The 25,203-nt window shown below is 37.2% G+C and overlaps 1 protein-coding gene across 1 annotated transcript in view; it reads right to left on the bottom strand.

Annotated features, from left to right (window-relative positions):
- LOC150075211 (phosphatidylinositol 4-phosphate 5-kinase type-1 alpha-like) overlaps positions 1-25,203 on the bottom strand; it is a 271,058-nt gene that overhangs the window by 167,442 nt on the left and 78,413 nt on the right. Inside the window, exons 5-6 of the mRNA XM_090388401.1 lie at positions 17,934-18,064; positions 13,522-13,639 (exon numbers count right to left, since the gene is read on the bottom strand). Of these exons, the coding sequence (XP_090244527.1) occupies positions 13,522-13,639; positions 17,934-18,064 (249 nt within the window). The remainder of the gene's footprint in view (positions 1-13,521; positions 13,640-17,933; positions 18,065-25,203) is intronic.

The following is a 25,203-nucleotide window of genomic DNA, read 5'->3' as shown; positions in this document are numbered from 1 at the left end:
ATCTGGAGTTAATCTAATAGTTTAACTCTGGACTGAAAAACATGTATGCTCAAAACATATTACTTACAAATTTTAAGAGTCAACCCCACAGTATATTATGATGCAGATGTATCTGATTCAAATTCTAGTTCCCAAGAAGCCTACTGTATTTAAACATGAAGATTATTCTAAAGGGGAGGGAGGGAGGGAGAGAGAGAGAGAGAGATGATACATGGTAGTGCCATTCTAAAAGGGTGTCTATGGAACTGGAATCTTGCTGTGACACATACATTTAAGTTGCATATGTGGGACTAGTATTAATTAATGGCACTCCAGCAGAGAACTACCATCTTAAGAATACTTAAGATGGTCTTCTCTTATTCATAAGCATAAAGACACAAACAGCGCAACCTTGGTACACACCTTATTAGTATTAGCCATATAGTGGAGAGTGCCACATGCTTTTGCTACACTAGCCAAAAAAATAATAAATATAAAAATAATGAAAAATAAATATTAAAATTTTTTTTAAATTTAAAAATGTAAGAAAATAAACAACCTAAGTGTTTTCCAACTTATGGAGATAACTATCCAACTGAACTACAAATATTGCAATTTCATCAATTGATGTAAGACAGGACAGGTGTGATCATGTCCCCAATATAAAAAATATGCATAGAATTGTACATATTTATAGATATAAAAAAAAAAAAAAAAAAAACTTATGGCAAAACTGGTAAAAGATATCTACACCTCTTGGAAGGGAAGAAGATACTCCAATGATTTTCAAAGCGTGAGACATGCCTCCAAGAGGGAAGGACAAATGAATGAGTATTTAGGTTAAATTTAATTATTCAAAGTGAGGGCAGATGCAATGAAAATATTGCTAAACTAAAGGAACTGCCATTATGTAAAGTTTAGAAACCAGCTTGGTTTGGTTTGGATTTTATTGGTGCACTGGCAACTATGGCTATAATGATCCATTAGAAACCAGTAAACCACTATATTCTCTTCTGCAGAATATTCAGTTACAGAGTAATTTTCATAAACAAGACTTATATGAGACTAATTATCATAGATTCATGATATATCCCCTATTTCGCCTCAACTAGCAATGCAATAAAAATATATATAAATGAAACACTAATCACATGCAGGAAACCAGCAAAGGTAAAGATTTACCTCTTAGGAAGGAACTATCTACAAAAGCTGTTCAATAGAGAATTATCATAAATTTTTTTTTCACACCTTTATTAAACATCCATATTTTGATGGTCCTTTTAAAAGTAGTCTCCATTCAATGAAATGCACTTACTCCAACATTACTGCCATTCTTCAAAAATATGGTGGAAGCCATTTTTGGCATGCATTTGAGAATCACTTCTGATGTCTCTACAACTTCTTCTGATGACTGGAAACGTTTTCCTCGCTGTGATAAACGCCTTGCACCCTGTGATAAAAAATCATCACAGGGTGCAAGGTCAGGGCTGTAGGGCAGAGGAGGAACACATTTGACAATAATTCTGGCTAACTACTTAATGACAGTATGCAGAATGTGAGGTCTCACATTGTCATGATATAGCATCCACCCACCCGCATGCAGTTGTGATTGTCTGTGATGAATGTGATCCCGCAAAGTGTGCAGAACAGTTCCATAATAGGGTCCAGTAACAGTTGTATGTTGTGAGCACAGCATGGTGGTACATCATTCCTTGAATGTCAAAAAAAGAGATGACCATAACCTTTCCTGTAGAAGCTACAACTTTTGTGTTGGCAACAATGTAGACTTCCAAACAGAGCTTTGTTGTTTACTCTCTTGGTCAAAATAATGAAACCATGTCTCATATATCATTATCACCTGTGCAAAACCTCACCATCTTCAGTAACTATCCACTGTGGTTCCTGACAAATCTCCATGTGAACTTGCTGCTGCTCAGGTGTGAGTAGTCTTGGAACCCAGCTGTTTGTTAGTTATTGTTATTTGATTTTTAGGAGCATTAGCAACTAAGGCCATATTGCTCCGGGATATGCGGTGATCATTTCCTGACCTTTCCGCATCTTCCGTATTTGGGGGTGATGGGCTCGAACCCCGGTCTAATCAAGAAGCGTGTTCCTTCCCATCTGGCTACGGAGGCGCTTGGAACCCAGCATGCACAAACATGTATCATATGCAAATGGTCCTGGAGAATATTGTGCATGTTTTCTACTGATATATGACAATCTTCTCTCACAATTACAGAAGCAGTGTTTATGGTTTCTGTGGTGACAGCAGTGGTTGGAGCTCCAGGACCACTGATTTTTGTGATTGAGTCATATCCATCTTTAAACATTCTAAACCACCTGTGAGATGTACTATATGGGGATGTAGATTCACTATAAGCCTCTTGACATTTCATATGCTTCAGCTGAAGTTTTCTTGAGGTTGAAACAAAATCTGAGAACAATATATATATAATGTTCCTCGCATATCACATCCATTGTTATGTAGGTGAAAATGAACAGGCATAAACTTGACCAACTGCCAAGGTCACATCACATCGTGCGCATGAGTCAACTCCACAGTTGCTATGCGATGTAGCTTGGTTGAGTTTTAAATTCTGAATTTCAGCTAGAAATAGCAAGCAGTATAGTTGTTTGTGAAAAATTATGATCATTCTTTATTTGAACAGCCCTTATATGTATTTGTCAATTTCAGTATATCCATTTATTAAGTAAATTTTTGAAACAGCACACATAACCTTTTAACCATATACAGAACAACTAAAACTAAATCATATTTTGGATAACAAAAACTGATAATGGAACCGAATCACATTTATAACAAATACTGCTAATAGAACCAAATCACATTTATAACAAAAACTGCTAATGGAACCGAATCACATTTATAACAAAAGCTGCTGTCATAAGGCAAAATATGCAGGAAATGATGAACAGCTTGCATGTTGTTAGAGTTTGTTACAAGCAACAATTAATGTTCTCCATAATTATAGTGCATTGTGAAGTTGGTTTGTATTTATTTATTTACAAAATTTTATTTATTTATTTTTCCTGTATTAGCACAGGGAAGGGTACCACTATTCTTTGTTTTAAAGGTCCACACTTTACGTTGTGGTTATTTATTATTTTAAATGGCTCTACATTTTGCAACTCTTATACATTTTGCAACTCGAATGGGATTTCATAACACCACTGACTGAACTCTGCTTAGCGTTAACATGTAAAATCTGTTTGTCGAAATAGCAGCATGTAGCAATTACATGTTTCTAGAAAGAATGCAGTAATGGATGTTGTTACATTTCATTTTTATTAGGCTTTGTTAGCTTTCATATACTGGGAAGAGAGATAAGCTGGTTTGTGTTCAGTTATAAAAGTACATGTTAGAATGTCTCCCTTCTACTCTAGTTACACTACATTTTTAAGAACACTCCAGAGTAAACTGCATAGAAAGTAGCAAGTATAATGAAATTACAAGGGTTCATTCAAAAAGTTATCCACCTCAGTATTAAAGAAACAACTTACCCTATTTTTTTCCATATAGCTATCTAAACACTAAACGTTTTCCTCCTAGTGATATTTATTTGAGCTTGTTTGTTTGGGGATTTTTTTGGCGCATGGGCGTCTATGGCCATAATGCGCCATACATAGGTTAGTATTTATGCTATTTCTTTATGGATCGAGAGTCAGGAAACTGATTGTTGACTAGCTAAAGGAGGTGGTATACATTGATTGCTTTGAGAAAGGTAAACATCTTTGAGACATCTGTTTTATTGCCCAAAAGTGAACTAAGCGTTAGTGGTTCTTCAGTTGTGGCTTGATTGAAGTGATTCTGGCATTCTATTGCAAATTTTGTGCATTCCACAAGGATATGTTTCACTGAAAGCACTGTTTTACAGTGATCATACTGGGGGTGAATCTCCCCTCTTAAAAGGTAACCATGAGTAATATTAGTGTGACCTATACGGAGACGAGCTAGTATTACCTCCTGTTGTCGAATTGCACTGAGGCTTGAAGGCCATTGCTCAAGATTTGGCTTGATACTTCGAAGCTTATTTTCAAGTTGGTTTTGCCATGTTGATTGCCACTGGTACATGCATTTTTCCTGTATTATTCGTCTATAATCTTGATGTGGAACTCTCCACTGTACATCAGGTGGTAAGTTGGCCGCTTTTGCGGCATTGTCCGCTAATTCATTTCCTGGAATTCCCATATGTTCTGGGACCCAACAGAAATGTATGGTTCTTCCAAGCTCAGATAAGGTATATAAAGAGTTTGTTATTTCTTTTACGACTGGGTGGGTGATGTTCATGGTGTTTTCCAGGGCTTGAAGTGCACTTCGAGAATCAGAGAAAATTATACTGTTTTCAATATTGGAGGTCTCGATATGCTTCAGTGAAACCTGAACTGCCAATAATTCGGCAGAAAATATACTGAACTCATGTGGCAGTTAGTAGGCCAATGTTATGTTCGGGAAAACTGCGGCGATTCCAACGTGGGTGTCATTCTTTGACCCATCTGTATGAACGACAACGAAGTTTGAAAACTGCTCCACCACTGCAAGGTACAATTGCAAGAAATTTTCTTTATGTAGTGCAGATTTATCCCATTTATTAAGGTATTTATCACATAAAGGTGGAGTAATGCTCCACGGAGCAAGGAATAGTGGAGGGGTATTTGAGATATTATCAAAACTCAGATTAAGTTCTTCTAGAAGATGTCTTATTCTTATACCTAACGGTCGGTTAGCAGTAGGGCGGTTATGGTATAACCTGCTGTGTTGGGGGGTGAAAAGTAATTCCCAATTTGGGTGTTCAGGCATAGATCTTATTTTATATGCATAGCGTAATATAAGTTGTTGCCTTCTGATAGAGAGAGGGGGTTCGTGAGCTTCAGCATATAGACTATGTATTGGAGACGTGCGATATGCTCCTAGAGCAATGTGTATTGCACTATGATGGAGAGGATCAAGCCAGCGAAGGACACTAGGCCTTGCTGAGCTATACACTGGTGCCCCATAGTCAAGTTTTGATCTTATTAAAGATCTGTATAGCCATAATAAGGTAAGGCGATCAGCTCCCCACTTTGTTGCTGAGAGAACCCGGATGATATTTAATTTTTGTTGGCAGGATGTTCTTAGTCTTTTAATATGTTCCAGGAATGTAAGTTTATGATCTAAGGTGATTCCTAAGAATCGTATGCTGGGTTGAACTGCTATTGGTTGTCCCTTCAGTTGTAGTTCTGGGTGTGGGTGCAATTTACGTTGTCGGCAAAAATGGATGCACGTTTTTTGAGAACAAAGCTGAAAACCATTGGTTTGTGCCCATGTACTGATCTTATTTATTGCCCCTTGTAACTGTCTCTCGATCGTATTCATGTTTTTCGCATGGCAAGAAATACTAAGGTCATCTACGAACAGTGCCTTATCGATAGTGTTTGGAAGTTGTTCAGCAATGGTGTTTATCGCAATTATAAAGAGTGTAGCACTAAGTACAGAGCCCTGAGGAACTCCTTCTTGAAAAAATAGTTCCGACAGGGAAGTTTTAAATCGAACCTGGAAAGTTCGCTTGTCTAGGAAGTTGCGTATGAAAATCGGGAGATGGCCCCGAAGTCCATGGCGGTGTAATTCGCGGAGTATTCCATACTTCCACGCGGAATCATAGGCCTTGCTGATGTCAAAGCAAACCATTACATGGTGTTCTGATCTAAGGAATGCATCCCGAATGGAATTCTCTAGTTTTAATAGTATATCTAGTGTTGATCTGTTCTGTCGAATGCCGAATTGTGCAGAATGTAAGAGATTGAAATTTTCCAGGTACCATATCAGTCGACGGTTCACCATCTTTTCCAGAATTTTGCAAAGGCAACTGGTCAAGGCAATGGGTCTATAGCTAGTAGGGTTTGTCGGGTCTTTTCCTGGTTTAAGGAATGCAAGGACTGTAACGTGGTGCCATTGTTTAGGGAATGTGTCTTCTTGGTAGAGCCTATTGAACAGATCAAGAAGTGACTGCAGTGATTCAGCACTTAGTTCCTGTATCATCGAATAATGGATATTATCTGGTCCTACAGTGCTACGCCTAGATGTTGACAAGGCTCTATGTAGTTCGTGGATAGTGAATGGTAAGTTATATTATTCTTCTGCTTTTGAAGAAAAGTTTAACTTTTGTTTTTCTGAATTTGCTTTGAATCTTCTGAAGGCTGGTATGTAACTTTCTGTTGCTGATGTTTTGGCAAAAGTTTCCCCTAGTATATTGGCAATTTGGGTAGGGTCAGAAATGTTCTGCCCTTTCCATTCCATGATAGGCTGACGTGTCGTTTGATATTTACCACTCATTTTCCTGTTTGTTTTCCAAATTTTATGTGTGGGAGTTGCTTGATTGATGGTGTTGAAGTGAAGCGAATCCAAGCAGCCTTTTTATTACTGCGTCTAACATACCTCGCTCTTGCTGTAACGTGTTTAAACTGAATGAGATTAGCTGTGGTTGGATAGCGCCTAAAAGTATTCCAAGCTTTATTTTGGTCTCTTTTTGCTGCACGGCATTCGTCATTCCACCATATTTTTGGGTGTTCAGGTAATTTTGAGGAGGATTTTGGTATAGCTTGTCCTGCTGTGTGTAGTATAGTTTTTGTGACATACTCAACCGCTTCCCTGGTTGGGGATTTTTGTATAATTTCAGGGTCCAGTTTAGCTAATTTTTTATACATCTCCCAGTCTGCTTTATCAATTAGCCACCGAGGAATTCTAGTAAGATGATAAGAGGGTTTATTTAGTAATTCAATTGTAATGGGAAAGTGATCACTATGCAGTGGATCATTGTTTGCTGTCCACTTTAGAGTAGAACACAAAGTTGCAGAACAGATAGACAAGTCTATTGCAGTATATGTTCCAGAAGGAAGGTGAACATAAGTAGGTGACCCGTCATTTAGAAGGAGAAGGTTGTTATCATCTAAACAGTTTTCAATTAGTTTTCCTCTTTGGTCGATATTGTTGTTACCCCATAGTGTGTGATGACCATTTAAGTCTCCCAGAATGAGGAAAGGTGTGGGGAGTTGAGCTATGAGGTTGTTTAGATCATTTTGTTGGATGGAAAAGCTTGGTGGAATATATAAGGAGCAGATTGTAATATGGATGTCAGCAGCTACACGGACCGCTATTGCCTCGAGGGGAGAGTTCAGTAAGACCTGTTTGACAGGAACATATGGGTTTGTTATAACAGCTACACCACCATGTGCAGTATTTTGATCGGTTCTATCTTTTCTAAAGATATTGTAATAAGACAGTTTTGGTGTGTCTTGAGGTTTGAAATACGTCTCTTGGAGGCAGAGACATATTGGTGTGTATTTAGAAGTAAGGTCGTACAGATCATTAATATTGGCACGGAAACCACGACAATTCCATTGAATTATTGTGTTCATTGTTTATCTCTAGTTAGACTTTCTGAGCATTTTCTTGGTGCTGAGGTTCTCTGTTTTTCACTCTTGTTTTTGTCTTTCTTTCGAAAGTAGGGCCTTTCTGTTTCCATGTCTTCTTCTACAAAAATGTGTAAGACCGGTTCATCTGAGGGTATTTCCTTAGTATCCATTTCCTGTTGGTGACCAGAAGTTACGATTTGTTTTTCTTTGCGTCCTTCGTCCGGGGAGTGGAGATTTTCGATTGGTATAGAAACTGGCGTATTGACTGCCTGAGTTTGAGTTGCATTGTACAGTGTTTTTACGTAGTTCGAGAAAGACTCTTTTGGGGGTACTGTTAGTTCAGTTTGCGATGCGGTTGATTGGAATTTTTTGGTGATTTGAGCATACGTAGATCTATTTGCAAGGGTTGGTGGTGAGACGTTTCGCTTTGCTTCTTGACAGGACACATTATGATTGGTTTTATAAATCTGAATAGTTTCTCAGTTTTCCAGCAATTGCATGTTCTAGCATAAGCGGGATGATCATTTTTGCAGTTTGGGCATATCGGTTGGGGAGCAGTACAGGCTTCGCAGTTGTGTTCAACTGACCCGCACTTTGCACAAGCAGGAGTTCCCCGGCAAGCTGTCTGGGAATGTCCGTACTTCTGACATCGGAAACACCATAGTGGGTTTGGAATATAAGGTCTGACATTACAGACCAGATATCCAGCTTTAATGGATGCTGGGCGATGTGGTGTATTAAAAGTCAGAATGAGATTGCGTGTAGGAGTCAGAACTCCTTTTCTGGTGGAAATTCTCTTGACCTGTATAACGCCTTCTTCTTTAAGTTCTTCAAGCATCTCCTCTTCGGACATTAAATCCCAGTCAGAGATTACTCCTTTAGAGGTGTTCAGTGATCTATGGGGTGTCACAGTAACTGGTATTCTAGCAAAGAGATTAATATTCAAGAGCCGCTCTAAGTGTTTACTATTAGAGGTCTCGATCAGAATATCTCCTAACCTAAGTCTTTTTACAGACTTAGGAGCTCCAGCTCTGCTTTCTAATTCCTTTTGTATTCTAAATGGCGAGATTTTGCCAATTGCATTTTCACCAGTTGAGTGCATGATCAGGAAAGCTGGAGAAGGATAGATGTCAGAGTCAGTTTTCTGCCGTTTTGAAGTTCCTGCAATAGAACTATCTTTCTTTTTTGATGTCTGGGGTGCATCTGGCAGCCCAGATAAGTCAGAGTTTGATTTACTCATGACGTGGTCTTTTTGGCCCCGGAAGATTATCTTTTTCTCCCAGGTTACCAGCCCCGCCACGTGGAGGCAAGCGACCGGGGTAGCCAGGTAGGTAAAGTGCCTGCCTGGCAACCCAAAGGTCGCGGGTTCGATTCCCGCCTCGGGCTTGGATCACAGTAAAAAAAAATGCAAAAACTTTGGGAGGTGCAATATGGCCATAGAAGCTGATGCACCAACAACTAATACAAAAAAAAAAAAAAAAAAAAAAAAAACGTGGAGGCAAGAGCGGTGCCACCTAGTGACCCAAGCGAAGAGAAGGTTAGTATTAACGAAAAATAAAAAGGGGGTTAAAGAAAGGTACTTTCCTTTCTGGGTTATATAATTTGAAAGATCTATTCAATTATAATGCTCAAGAGTTAACAGACTTGCGAAACTCAGGAGAAACGTATATACAGTAAAGCGTATCAGATAATCACTATGAAAAGGCGCTGTGGTCACTAACATCGCTTGGCACTCGGGGCCTTTATTTGAGCCAATGGGAGAAGAGGGCGGGGCAATTATGTCACTACAAATGCACAGGTAAATAATTACATAAGTCATTTTCCTGATTAGATTTCGATCAGTGTGTTATAATGCTAGTATAATGTTATTATTATATAAATAATAACAAAACTATACAAATATTTACAAAAAACTAAAATATTCACAAAATACTAAACTATTTACAATCATGCCTCTACTATTTTGGGATGATGTGTTCCTTCATTAGCTAACATTAATATACATATAGTAACAGTGATACTGAGCGTGGTCATGGATTAGACAGTGAGGCACATGCATGAGGTTGGTGAACGTTAAATGGAAGGAACACAAATGGGTTACTGGACAGAATCAGACACTTGCTGTTGACAATGTACAGCACGTACGTGGGACTCATGCCAATGTTCGTTGCATTGCAAGACAACTGCCTCCATAACATTCACCAACCTCGTGCATGTGCTTCACTGTCTAATACATGACCACACCTAGCATCATTTGTTATTATTTAGCATCATTTGATGTTCCATTGTAACATTTGTTGTATATTAATGTCAGCTGATGAAGGGACCCATCATCCTGATATAGTTTGCATATTTGTAAATAGTTTAGTATTTTGTAAATATTTCAGTCCTGCTCTTTCGGATGCAACAATATTCCTCATGCATTATGGAACCCGAAGCAAAAGGCCTTTTCCTAAGTGACCTATGTAAACGTAGGTAAATAATTACATAGCAATATTTATTTGACCTTGAGAATGCTGCATGGCGGGGTGGCCAGTGGGAGAAAAGGGATGCAGGTCACATGGTACAAGTGGGCAGGGCAATTGTGTCACTACAAATTCATAGGTAAATAATTATATAGGTCATTTCCTGATTAGACATCAATCAGTGCATTTCGACAGGTGTGTCTTTTACGTAGAAAAGATTTGACTTACTCCATCATACCTCTACATTTTACATAGAAAAGCATGCACAGGGGTTGGCCAGCAAAGCGAGTAGGGGCAAAGCCCCTTAGTATATATTAAGTATAATTTTTAGATTAATGCATATTATGGGTATTATGTGGAATTAGATGATTTTTCAGTTGCATTACAGGTGGATTAAGTCTATATGGTGCTGACTAAGATATGTGTGCCTAAAGGTGCAATTTAGTAGCAACATATTTGTCTATATTTAATCTAATACCAAAAGCTAAAAATAATGCTAAAAACTTAAACTAACATTAATACTAATATTAAAGTTATCAATCCATTCATCCACATGGATATTCCTCTGCTACTCATCACGGCTTTGAGTGGAGAAATAATCAAATGAAATGTATGGCTCGTACATACCCATTTCTGTTGTCCCAATAACAGTTTTTACCAATTACATTACATTTTAGTGCTTTCTTAGTAAGGCCATGTTTTTTTTTTTTTTAATTCTGAAGTTGCCATCTGAAAATTAATAGATTAAAAAAAGAAAAAGAAAAAAAAAAAGAAATGCAATAATCAAGTATCATCTTACTGTCATTCAACTTTATATTATTTCTTCATGATTTATGTACAGATATGTAAACCCAGTTTATATAAAGTATATGTGCAATAAAGGATTTTATTAATAATAATAAATTTATCATTAAAGGAGATAATAACAGTGTTCCAATATTCTGTTTCCTTTGGATATTAAAATAAATAAATTTTCTGTTTATACCCCAGGATGACCACATAATGTCAGAGGAGCTCACAAGACAGAGAAATATAAGAACACTCCCATATTTAGTAATGACATAAGCTTGAACTATGGTCACTCAAAGTGCATGTACTTCTTTTTGTACTTGACCTTTTTGGCATGTCAAGGGGTGAGGGTATATAGCTGGCTTTGTTACCACATGATTTTTTCTAGTCTCATTTTAATAAAATATGCTTAAAACCTGTTTCTCTCCTTCAGATTGAACAAACAACTTTGTCCTTTAGCTAATTTTTCTTTTGCTCCAAATGTAATTGTTTAACAGGCTTCCTTCACTTTCTACTTTACTTTTTTTTTTTCCCATGTCTGATCTTCTATCATCATTAAAAGTTGGCTACACACACAAATTTTTGGAATTTTTTGATTATTTAGTTTACACTTTCAATTTTTGTTGTATCTCAAATTTCACAATGTTTGTGTAATTAATTTTCATGCCAAATTCTCCACAACCTATATCTAAGTTATCAGATTCTTGAAAATCATGCATGCTACTATTTGACAGTGCAGTATCATCTGCATATAATAATAATCTAATTTTTAGACCTCTTATACTAACCTCATCAGGAATTTATATTCTTTTATTAAAAGGTCCATGAAAATTATAAAAAGAAGTGGCAATAAGGTGCAGCCCTGCTTCACACCAAATTTAACCTAAAAACATTTTCCATTATTCAAATTGTATTTAATTCAAATCCAATCATTTTAAACTAAAAAAAAAAAAAATTGCCTCTGTTAGCTCTGGCCAATTATTACATAATAAAACCATCATCATTCACTGCAAAGTCAAAAACTTTTTTCCCTTTTAAAACATTCAGAACTAAAAATTATATTTTTAGGTGACATCTTTACTATAATGAATATGAAGTAAAATTACCAACATAATAAGGAAGCAAAGCTTTCCAATAGAAATAATAATAATAAAAAAAAAAAAAAAAAATCAATAAACTGATTCTACTGTAGTTGTTAATACACTATGGATACGTAATACATTCCCCAGAGCACAGCTGCACTCAGAAACTGTGCCAGCTGACCTAAAAAGGTACAAATAGATCACTGTGTTTGCAACGACAGTCATTCCTAGTTTTTAGAATTAGAGGATAAATTATAAATTCTGTAACTCTATACAATGAAATATGCATTCCAACAAATTGGGAATAAATATATTGAACTTCACAAGTTCCATAAATATGAAACATGTGATTGCAGATTATATAAAACAATCCCTGTTTCCTATAATGTAGATTATATGAAACAAGCCTTGTTTCATATAATCTGTTGTTGCTGGGTTTTAGGTGCATCAGTGATTAAGGCCATGTTGCTCCATGTATATTGTCTGTAAATTGCACGTGTTCTGAGGTCAATTTTCTGTTTGCTGGATGAGAAACCAAAGTTTCCAGCAGAAAAAACCATGCTACCCTTCACCGAGACCAACTAACTCAGCCACATTAAAAATTCCTCCTGTCATTGATGGGATCTGAACTCAGATATTTTCCACCTGGTGTGTGGAGGACGGCAATCCTACTAACTCTGCTACCTACAAGGGCATATAATCTGCATTTGAAAATAAAATGGTACAGAGAAAAAGGAACCTCTAAAAAAAAAGAATTACATGTTAATTAAATGTTGAACTACCAAGAATAGTCTGTTCTGAAATATGATCATGGAAATATTTACACAGTAAAAAATTATTATTTACCCTTGATTTTATATAGCACCTTATACAGAAATTGGAAGAAACTATTTTTTTTTATAGGTTTTGGGATGAAATATTTTCTGAAGGGCATGTGTTAGCATTAAAAACTTTATTTCAGGAGGTTGGAAGGTAATGGACATGGCAACTGAGGACAGAAGGTACCAGTGTACTCTGCTTGAAAACAGTATACGTTCTAAAGGTGATTTGACTCTGTAGCAAATTAAAATCATTTTTTTGTGATTTTATGTGACTCTTCTCTTGGTGGTTTGTTTGAAATTGGTTATATATTTCAACATTCTCATGTGAATAGAGGATGAGTACCCTTTTTCTGGTTTGGAATGGGTGTAGTTTATAATTTGTTTCTTGAGTGCTAAAATTCACATACATAAGTAATGTTTGTGTTTTGTCCTTAAGCAGTACTTTTAAAAAAAATAAAGTTAAGCACCCTACTTACATACAAAGTTATCTGTTTTAAGGTATACTACACCTACAATCTTTTTATGTAATATGAGTGAATTAAAAAAAAAAAAAAAAAAAAAGAACAATTATGGGAAAATCAAGGGAAAAATTCTGTGCCTCTATCTGGGGCACAGAATTTTTTCCTGGTCATTTCTTACATCAGTAGCTAGTTTTACTATTTCATGCATGGCTTTTTAATACCAAAACATTCTGGGATTAATTAAATCAATGGTTATCAAGGTGGTTAAACTGGGTACACTTTATAATACAGATAAAAGTCTTGGTTAATTTAACTATAAAAAACACAGTAAAAATTTTATAACAAACAATAATAATACAAAGTGAAGCACAAAACATCAAACCTATTTTATTAGACTAGTAGCAAAGAAAGAAAATGTATTGCATGGTGTTTCAAACAAAAATATTCAATAAACAATTTTAACCACATAAAAATACTCTATATTTGCTGAATTGATATATATTATTTTACTTACCAAAAAATCATCAGGCTGAATTCCAAACAAATCTCTAAAATACCTAAATGCAACAGGAGCATATGTCTTGAATTTGAAATCACTGTAATGGTGGGCAGGAGTCATACTGCTTCCATCTCTAAGTTCAAGAGAAAAAAATGTTAGTTTATCTTATCATGGATAATTGTAATACTCTGATTATGAAAAATATTTTATAAAATATACAGAAAATAGAATAATTAGCACCGTATGGTACAGAAAATAGAATCATTAGCATTAGTTGAAGCATATAATGCAAGAAAGCAAGCTTATAGAGCATCAGCCAAAAAAAACACCCTTCCCATTTCACCCATCCAGTCACTCCAAATGTTTGTCTAGTTCAGCCTTAAATTTATTTAAGCTATCAACTTCCACAACAACAGATGGAAGTCTGTTCCAGCAATCAACTACCTGCTGGCTAAAGGCAAACTTTCTGCACATATATTCTACAACTGTCTTTCCTCAATCTATGAATCTATGCTCCCTCAGGTTCTTAATTTCAGCAAGTGGAAGTATCCCATCAGCATTGAGCCTGCTCAAACCATTCAAATTCAAGGCTTTGTACACCTCAATTAGATCACCTCGCAGGTGCCTAGTCTCCAGATGCTGCAACTGACAGAATTTAAGCCTCTCCTGGTAAGAGAACTACTTTGTTCCTCACACCAATCTTGTTGCCCTTCTCTGTACTCGTTGTTGCAACTCTACATCCTTCCTAAAATGAGGTACTGTACGCAGTACTCAAGGTATGGCCTGATCATTGCCTTATTCAAAGGTATAATCACCTCTTTGTCTCTGCTAGCAAAATTCCTATATATCATTGACAAAACTCCCTGACCTGCTCTGACAGCCCATCTGCACTGCTCAGAGAACTTCATATCCGACTGCATTACTGCATTGTAGCACCCGCTATATAAAAAGTTTGCCATTGTGATTGGGTCATTCTAGTTGGCTTGTGAGAGTTGAATATTGCAGCTATTTGCATTTTACCTCATTAAGTTTAATGTGAACAAGAAAAATGATATCAAAGAAAGCATCAATATTACCAATACTGATCAAAAGAATTAATAAATGTTCAGTTTAAATTGATGTTATGGTATTGTAAAACAAATAATAAATTTTTAACAAATAAGATTAAAATAAGATTAAATTTAACTTGTTTCTATTGTCTTCACAGATACCTTTTTTGTTTCTCACACTGGTGCATATCCCAAATTTTAAATTTACTACTGCTGTCCATTGACTTTTGGCTGGATTGATGGAAAACTCAGATAGGCCCTAATTCCAGTGTGTACCAAGCAACAGTTTTTATTGTAGTGTGGTTTTATCAAATACTTAGCCACTACTTTAATGCCAGCAAGCTCTTTCCAAATATTCAACCATAGCTTTATATGACAGCTTTAGAGTCTTCAATAGGGACCTTAATTTCTATCACATCTAAAATACTGGATATCTGCTGTCTGATCCAAGCATGAGTTAATGTACACACTTCAGAAATAGCATTATTTACTCCAAGTTTACAAAGGTACTACTGTGTCATAACATAATGTGCTTCCATAGCAAATTTCATTGATTTCTACATGACAAATTATTTTGCATACTATTATATTTTTATCATCTATACATTAACTTTTATCCACCAGCATACAAATATAATAATTCACCAGTTGTAGAAAGTTATTTATATCATAAATGTGGTATATGGCTAATACTAATACAATTAATACTGTACTTTATCTGTGAAAATACATGCATTATATACAAGATAAATGATTCAAAAGAAACATCGAAAATATATCATTCAGTACCTCTGTACTCACACTACAAATATTAGCTATGTAAGAATGAGCCTATGCTCTACTTGTACAAATATTGACTTATATTCATGTAAATACATTGAATTATATTCAGTAATTATGATAAATATAAATATGGACTTGTTTGTTTAGTAAATAAAATGTTGACTGGTTAAAAACCACTTTTTGCAAAATTAAACAGTCCCAAATCAACAACGGGCAACATATTAAAGAAATGGAAGATCAGAGGTAACAGTAAGCTGGGAAATAATAAGATAGGCATAAAATACTGACTAACAGTAACCAATATACCTTGATGTGGTTGGTTACCTCATCTTGCAATTAGACCCTGGAATAGTGATTCCCAAACTATGGGTCCCGACACAATGATGGATCACCCTTACATTTGTTATGGGTCATGAAAATATATTTCTGTTACATTTAATTTTTGTTAATCAGTATTTTTATTGATATACAGAGTGTTTCAAAACTGATGGTCAATAATTTAAAGGTGAACTGTACAGACTACAATATGCAAAAAATGCCTAGTAAACATGGGTCTTTAAGTGAATCGTTTTCAAAATATTGCACATTTCTAGTTGGAATCCACCACCAACTTGTTTGTTTAGGTTAGATTATGCTCATTCTCTCCCTTTCCCCTTTCTCAATGCTCTGAGACGTAGCAGGCATAGTACCTGTCAAAGGATAGTCAACATGGAAAGAGGTTACAGCAACAAAGAGTACGTGGACATGTACTTCATGTATGGTAAAGCCAACGGCAGTGCATGCGAGGCTGCACATTTGTACCAAGTAGAATTTCCCACGCCGAAGGCAGCCCAACAGGTGCACATTTATCAGGGTACATCAACGCATTAGAGAACATGGGCACTTCGCACATGGAGTATGAGCAGGTAGGCCCAGAAGCATAACACCTGATGTTGAGGAAAGGGTGTTAGAAAGAATAGAACAAAATCCAGGAATTTCAACAATGAGGGTTGCTCTGCAAGAGCGTGTACTAAGTCATAGCAGTGTGTGGCAAATTTTACATCGCCAATTACTGTACCCCTACCATATCCAGCATGTACAAGGTCTCGGCAATACAGACTACCCTTCCAGAGTGCTCCCATAGTCAGTGGTGGATCTTAACAGAAAATGTGCATTATCTCGAAAACAGTTCATTTGTTGCCAGATGTTCACTGGGATTTTTTGCTTATTTTAGTTTGTACTTTTCACCTTTAAATTATTGACCATCATTTTTGAAACACCCTGTATAATATCCAATAAAATATTACTTCTGAGTATGTCAGTGCATAAATTATTACAATGAATATATGCTGTGCCAAAGGTGCTATCTGTTGCAACACCAAGCAGGTCCAACTTTGCTTTTTGTTGACTAAATCATAATCTGCTGGCATTGCACAATTGTAACATATGCTGGCTTTGCATTGGCAACACCTACCCAATACCTTGTAGAGTCACCTTTTGCCTGTAACAAAGCCCATCTTGACATGGACTCCACAAGGTGTTGCAGGTGTCCTGTAGTTGTGTTACCCGTGTATTGCACAATGTGTCCAGTAATGCCTGCAGATTGTCAGGTGGGGTGGTCATAGCATCAAATGTCCTTTTCCAATAGGTCTCAAAAGCTCAACTGGGTTGAGAAAGATGAGTTGAGCAGCCATAGGGGGATGGAGAATTCATTGTCATGTTCTTGAAACCAGTTAGCAATCAGCTGGGCCTTGTTGCATGGTGCATTGTCTTGTTGATAGATACCAGAGTTGTCTAGATACACTGTCATCATGAAGGGCACACTTGGTCAGTGATGATAGAGAGGTAGATATTCCCATCAAGCTGTTTATTGATTAATGGTGATCAGATCACGCCAAGAAAATAGCCCCCAAACCATAACACCACTGCCTCCAGTCTGCAAAACACCAATAGCATGTCCAAGTGCCATGGCTTCATGTTGCTTTCTTCAAATGCAGATATGCCCATCAGCATGATGGAGCTGTAAATGGGATTCATCAGACCAGCTGACAGATTTCCACAAGGTGCCGGTCTGGCATTGGTGCTGATGTGCCCATGCAAGGTTCAATTTCTTGTGTCTTGCAATGAGCATCAGTACCCTTGCTGTTGACTGCCGTAGCTTATATGAGCTAATTTCCAGCACATAGTCCACGTGGATATTGGTCTTGCTGTTCCTACATTGTACTGGGTGGTTAGCTGGGCCACTATGCTGAGTTGCTGTTGTGTTACAAAACCAAACTCATGATGCTCATCACTGGCATCAACCATATGTGGCTGTCCCATGTGTGACTTTAGCTGGTTGTTTGACCACTGTTAAGCCAGTCACGGCAGACTTGGGATGCCGTGACGTGACGTGATGCAAAGATCAGTATCAGGTGTTTTTTATACTATGTCCCGACCCGCACTGTAGTTCACCTGTAGTTGCTTCAATTTGCATAATGACTTGCTGGTCATAACATTTTGGCTCATTGGTGTAGTTACACATGTTGATGGAAATGTGTAACTATTTCTGTAGCATAGTCTGTATTCCTTACTCTTAATGCTATTATTAATGCCTTCAAGAGTTTTATATCATACCTTGTAAATGATGTTGTCTCAACAATTGTAAAATCCTGCATGAGCAAATCACGTTCAGGCTTAGATGCTAAACTGCCAACAGCATAACCAATACCAAGCTGTATTGAACCCATGATTTGTGAAGTTTGTATCTAGGAAAAGAAGAGATCCATAATTTTAATATTTTAGTAAAATTAAAGTAATTTTGAAGCAATGAGGAAATTTCAAACATCATGTAAAACAGTGTATTCAATGTAAAAATTATAATTTAATTCTAAACAATTAATAATTTTTATTAAGGAATTATTCAATAATCAACACTCCAATAATTTATTACTGAGGCCTATCATATGACTATTGAAAGTGCTCACTTAACTATCATAGTTATCTCATTTTTAGTTACCGTTAAATGTAATTTTCATTAATTAGTATTTTATTAATTATCATAGGATTACCTTTTTTATTAATTACCATATTATTAATTTTTAATTAATAATAGCTCAGTGTCTACATTTTTAACATTTTCCACATTAACAAGAAGAAAATGACAGAGATGGAGGAAGAAATAAAAACAAATGTTAAATAATTTTCACATAATTCTTTTAATGTTATATTTCCAAAGCCAAAAATTTCAAAAATTCATCTTGATAAATGCAACAGCACAATTGCCCAAAAATAAATCCTCACAGGTGTCTCTTCCTTCTTAATAGTCAATAACTAGTGCTTAGTGTATAGGTACACTTTTCATCTGTAATGAATGCAATAAATCCATTATTCAAGACCCTATACAACTGCTCTGAGATACTGTAATAAACCCCCAGGTATCTATCTCTACTCATTTCAACTGTTAATAAACTGTTTAGTGTATAGTCACACTTTAAATGCTGACAAAAAATCCTTTATTAGCATTAGCATACGATGCAAGAAAGCAAGTTTATGCAGCATCCGCCAAAAAAAAAACACTCCAATTTCACCCCTCCATTCATTCCAAATGCCTGTTCAGCTCAGCCTTAAATTTATTTAGGCTACCAACTTCCACAACAAAAGATGGAAGTCTGTTCCACCAATCAACTACCTGCTGGCAAATTTCCACACAACTATTCTACAACTGTCTTTCCTCAATTTGAATCTTTGCCCACTCAGGTTCCTAAATTGGGCAAAAGGTAGAATCCCATCAGCATTCAGCTTGCTCATCCCATTCAAGGCCTTATACACTATCAGGTCACCTCGCAGGTGCCTACTCTCCAGGTGCTGCAATTTGCAGAATGTAAGCCTTTCTTGGTAAGAACACCCCTTTGTTCCCCTCACCAATCTTATTGCCCTTCTTTGTATTTGTTCTAGCAATTCTACATCCTTCCCAAAATAAGGCCTCCAGACCTGTACACAGTACTCTAGGTGTGGCCTGACCATTGCCTAATATAATGGGATAATCACCTCCCTGTTCCTGCTAGCAAAATTCCTATATATCATTGGCAAGACTCCATGATCTGCCCTGGCAGCCCATCTGCACTGCTCAGCAAACTTCATATTTGACTGCACAATTACCCCCAAGTCTTTTTCACTTGCCACTTCCCTGAGTATAGTACCACACAGTTGGTATGTTTCTCTTGGGTTGCTGCTACCCATATGCAGTACTTTGCATTTGTCAACGTTAAACTTCAGTTGCCACTTCTCAGCCCATTTGCCCAACTTATCTAGATCCAGTTGGAGTACCATACTGTCTTTACTGTCATTAACAACCCTGGCAATCTTTGTATCATCTGCAAACTTTGACATTAAGCCTGATATACCTTCATCAATAGCATTGATAAATATACAAAACAACAATGGGCCTAGCACCGAACCCTGGGGGAACTCCTCTAATAACATTTGTTCACGAAGAGCAGTATCCATTAATTACCACTCTCTGTCGTCTCGCATTCAACCATCCCTTTATCCACTGTAGCAACTTACCCTTAATGCCATACCTCTCCAATTTGTACAGCAGTCTTCCATGTGCAACAGTATCAAAAGCTTTCCTGAAATCCAAGTATATGATATCAAAATTATTTTTGGCATTCAATTCCTTTGTGACCACATCATAGTATCCAATCAAATTGGTTAGACAAGATCTCCCTTTAATAAACCCAAGCTGTGTCTTAACTATTACTGCAGTCTTGTCTAGATGATCCTGCAATGCTTCTTTAAACAGTGATTTCGTTATTTTCCCCAGAACACAAGTTAAACAACAGGTCTATAGTTACTTGTGTTACCTTTTGAACCCTCTTTGTGAACTGGTGATACATTTGCACACCTCCAGTCCATGGGGACCTCCCCTGAGTCCAAGAAAGCTGTCATAATTATGGCTAAAGGTTTGCTTACTTCCTTTGCTGCCTCCTTTAAAATAACTCGATAGATCCCTTCCACCCCAGGTGCCTTTTTTATGTTTAATTTCAACAATTTCTCCTCCACTTTGCTCTCAATTATTACAAAATCACTTAGCTCTCTGTTAGAGTTTGATAAACGTCTGCACTCCCCTCATTGAATAGCTCCTCATGTGTAAATGTAGATGTAAAATACTCATTCAGTTTATCATCTACCTGAGCATGATCATCAATTGTCAACCCATCTATGTTAAGTGGTCCAATCTGATTCATCCCATTCCTTCTAGAGTTTACATAAGTAAAGAAGCATGATCATCAATTGTCAACCCATCTATGTTAAGTGGTCCAATCTGATTCATCCCATTCCTTCTAGAGTTTACATAAGTAAAGAACTCTTTGCTGTTTTTCTTTGCATCCTTTGCCAAAGATTTCTCATAAAATGCCTTCACCTGCCTAACCTCCTCTGTGACTTGATTATAGACTAGTTTATATCTGCCATAGGCTTCTGTTTCACCTGATAATTTATATGCATCTCATACATTTTTCTTCTCTGTCACGAGCCTCATTATTTCATCTGACATCCATTTAGGCTTAAACCTTGAACAATATTTCTTAGTTGCAATGAAAAGCCTAGTAGCCTCCAAAATTAAGTCCCTAAAGGCATCCCATTTTGAATTCAACATTGGCAACATCATCAGTTGATCCCATTGTACAGAATTTAAAAACTGTCTGAGATCCCTGTAGTCACCTTTACGAAAGCAAAAGCCCTTCCCTTTAGCCTTGATGGTAGTTACATCTTTAAGTAATTCCAACATCAGTACATTGTGTTCACTGTCACTCAATGGTTCCTTTATCTGCAAATTCGTAATGCATGAATAATCACTGTTGATAATCAGATCAAGAGTATTACTCCCTCTGGCTGCCTCTCGAACATGTTGCTGTAGAAAACAGTCACCCAATAAATTCACAAAAGTCTTGCTGATTTGCGAGTAACCAACCCGCAGGTTTCAGTCAATATCTGGAAAGTTAAAATTCCTCATTATAAGACATTCTGATTTACTGGCCCATTTTATTTCTCTGTACAATTGCTTATTATACTCATCAGATTCATTAGGCCTATAACACACACCTACTCTCATTTTTCCTTTCCCACTGTTTATGTCACACCAAACAGACTCAACATTGCGTTGTCCACCAACATCAATTGAATGCATTTCCTTAGATTTTATGTGTTTCTTAACTAACAGCATAACACCTCTTCCCTTCCTGTCTATCCTTTCTGTACAAACATTGTACTCTCCAAATTCCAATTCTGCACTGCTTATGTCTGTGTGACACCACATCTCTGATATCCCAACAATATCTGCCTTTGATGTCTTGACTAGAAATTCAAGCTCATCAAATTTATTAACTATACTCCTAGCATTGGTGTACATGCAAGTATATATGCACCTGTTCCTACTCTTAGTTACCCTAACACAGCCCATGTATTTACTTGTTCCACTATGACTCCAGCAGTCCTGGAAATTTCCATTACCTTGCTTTCCTGGCTGCTGCTCATTCTAATAGAAGCAGTGCAAGAATCGCTATTGCCTCTGCCTGCGGCCACTGTTAACCTTTTGGTCTGTGTATCACCCCAATTTTCAGACCCACCTAACACTGCCTCAATAGCATCATCAAATATTCTTGCACCCTTTCTATTTAAGTGTACTCCATCCCTGTAGAAGCACTCTCTCCTGTCAACAAGCACAGACCAGGCTTAAAAAAAATTCTACCCCTTGAGCCTTGCACAATCTCTCCAGGGCCAAATTGATTGACAAGGCTCTCATCATATTCTCCCTCCTATCGTGTCTGGGCAGAATTGCAGACACTTTCAAATTCAACCCTAAATCGCAATTTTTTTTTCAATATTGATCTGTACTTGTTGAGTAAATCTGCAGATCTCTTACTCTTAATGTCATTAGTTCCAACATGTACAACAATATCACCTTTTGTGCCCTTAAAAGATAACTGCTCTATAACATCATTAATTTTTGCCCCTGGCAGACATACCCTGGTCCTGTTCCACCTATCCTTCTTGCATAGTATATTTCCCGTCTTATAATAACAAGATCTTATTCTGTTTGTGGGCATGTTCAAGTTCCTGTGGGACCAGCGTATTCTGCCTTGGAGATTGCCTCTGTGTTGCCTGATGCACAGGAGTGAGCTATGCCATTGAGCTGGGCAGCTGAGTGCTCGATGGGCTTTCATATTAATTTCTTTGAGGGCATTTACCCTACACCTCAAGCTCTCATAGACACCCATCAGAATGCTGAGTTGGCACCTAATTTCTTGACACTCTATACACCTAGCACACACAAAGGCATCTTACATGGCGAGATCATGTCCTGTTTTAGAAAGTTTGGCAAACATTTCACATTTTGCACATTTTTGGAGATTGTGATGCATTTGAGAATCGCCCTCTTCGTTTCTCCCCCGAGTCACAGTACTCTCAATAGTCTGTGATCTTTGCTTTGCAGCTCTTGTCTGGGTCATGATTTCCATTTAAATACAATTTAATTAACAATGATAAATTTAATAAGATTTTTGATTAATTGATAATACTAATTTACTAATTTATTTATACTAATTTACTAATATTAATTGATAATACTAAGCTAACAGATTCCTAATACAGTGCTTCGTATTATACTATCTAGTTTTACATTATACCTTACGCTATCAGTTCAAGATATATATAGGTTACGCTATTTCTTATCGACTACAATATGGCGGCTAGTTCAACAATATTGGCGCTAACACCGGGATTCGTAACTTCCAAAAATCTGTAGTTAAATTCAAAATAAGAAGCTAATGAATGCTACTTAATCTATTTAATATCTCTGTAAAACACAATGTAGTATGTTAAATAATGAAGAATACAGTAAAAATTAAAAATACTTATCCCTTTACAGCAGCCAAAAATCCACCAACTGTTCTCTTCCGTGACCAGAACGCCCTCTCTTATGTTTGAGTTTGTCGTTATTTGGTTTTTAGGAGCATAAGCAACTAAGGCCATATTGCTCCGGGAATATGCGGTGGTCATTCCCTTGACCTTTCCGCATCATCCGTAATTGGTGGTGACGGGCTTGAACCCCGGTCTAATCAAGAAGCATGTGCTACACACTGCTGCTCCTTCCCACCTGGCTACGGAGGCACCTTATGTTTGAGTATCTCCAGTATTTAGTGCGTCCTGAATGGTGTGACATCATACTTTGTAATACAGTAACAATGCATCACAATGGTAAAACGTACCTTTTGGACAGCTACGTAATTTATCGAAAGAGTGCTTAGTTTGCATTCACTGCTGGAAGGTATCTCCAAAGAAATTGATAATTTCACTTGAGAAACCTAGATCCATGCTTCTAGATATGTCGAGCTCCAAAGCCTAAGAACACATAGATGGCCATACACCACTAATACTGAAAGTATTATTTCATGCCTCAGATTAGATGACTTGGAGGATATATCCAAGAGAAATCAGTAGTTCAGAGGAGAGTACTATGACTATGCAACACAGCAGGATCTCAGATCCATCTCCCACATCAGAACTGCCTCACAGATTAAGTGGATCCATGAGCCTGAGGCCTCTGTGTCTAGTTGGATGGCAAAGATTGTCAGCATATACCTGATGTAGAGATCACAGTAGCAAAAGAAAGGCAATATTCAGTTGGAGTGAGAAATAAATATCCTGCTGCTCCCCTAGTCAATCCGACATAACTGTCAATTTCCTTTGGCCAATGCTGAGTAATTTCAAGACAACACCATAAAAAATGTACAAATAGAATTTGACAGTTAGTTGTTGGCGCATCAGCTTCTGTGACCATAATGCACCTCCCAAGGTTTTTGCAGTACTCTGATCGAAGCCTGAGGCGGGATTCGAACCCGCGGCCTTTGGGTTGCCAGGCAGGCACTTTACCCACCCGGCCGGCACAGTTTCTATGAGGTGTTATAATTACTTCTCTTGCAAACTTTGTGAAGCTTTGAAACACAGCATCCCTCATGATCAATGCAAATCACAAAATCATCAGAGAACTAAAAACAAAGTTCCTGTGTTCCTGTCTCTGAGCATTGTGGAAAATGCTGCAGAAATCAACCACTCTACCAGAAACATGGGAATGCAATTTCCCATGTTTCTGAATGAAACATGCAATGAATTTTATGGGAATGCAATACATATTGCATTCCCATAAAAGGTAATAATATACTTAGGACACAGTCCTCAATTGACACATCAGATCCAGGAAATGAGCATCTCACATCCCCTCCAACCAGCCTGAGCCCTGCCATCACAAAGGCCTCACAACCTAGTAAAATGTACAACTCATTAACCCATTCATCCAACTGTCAAGAATATCCACAAGTAGTTATGCTACCTGCACATATAAGAAATGCACCAATAAGTGATATCAGCCATCACACCGAATTGCTAGCTCTGGTTACAGATTCTGCCTTATAAAAATGTCATCAGCACGCACAGGCAGGTATTCTTACAAGGATGGAACTCCAGTACACTCACAACACTGCCCCCAAGAGCCAACCAGTTACATAGGTGCATGGATGAAAAAGGCACATGTAAAGGGCACATCAAATTCTTCTAGGCTTAGGGCCATGACAGTGCATTGCAACACCTCTAAGAATTTTTTCATATTAAGGTTACACCCCTTAACAACTTCTGAGTAAGTAGCCAGTGTCTTCCTCCAAGAACTCAATGTCAGTGTAAGTCACTAAACTATTCACCAAGAACAATAATTATGCTACATTCAACTTAATGTGGGAAGCAACATCTGTTGAAGCCATCAGTAACCTCTCTTCCTGCCTGATTGGTGTTATTGACTGATTGTTCTATCCAAGCCACAGCATTAGAAGGAAAAATATTGCAGAGCCCA

Source organism: Mastigoproctus giganteus, chromosome 14, assembly GCF_048544385.1.
Source record: "Mastigoproctus giganteus isolate SK-2022 chromosome 14, ASM4854438v1, whole genome shotgun sequence".
Lineage (NCBI taxonomy): Eukaryota > Metazoa > Arthropoda > Arachnida > Uropygi > Thelyphonidae > Mastigoproctus > Mastigoproctus giganteus.
The sequence above is the reverse complement of the archived record's forward strand: the minus strand, read 5'-3'. Positions and strand labels throughout refer to the sequence as shown.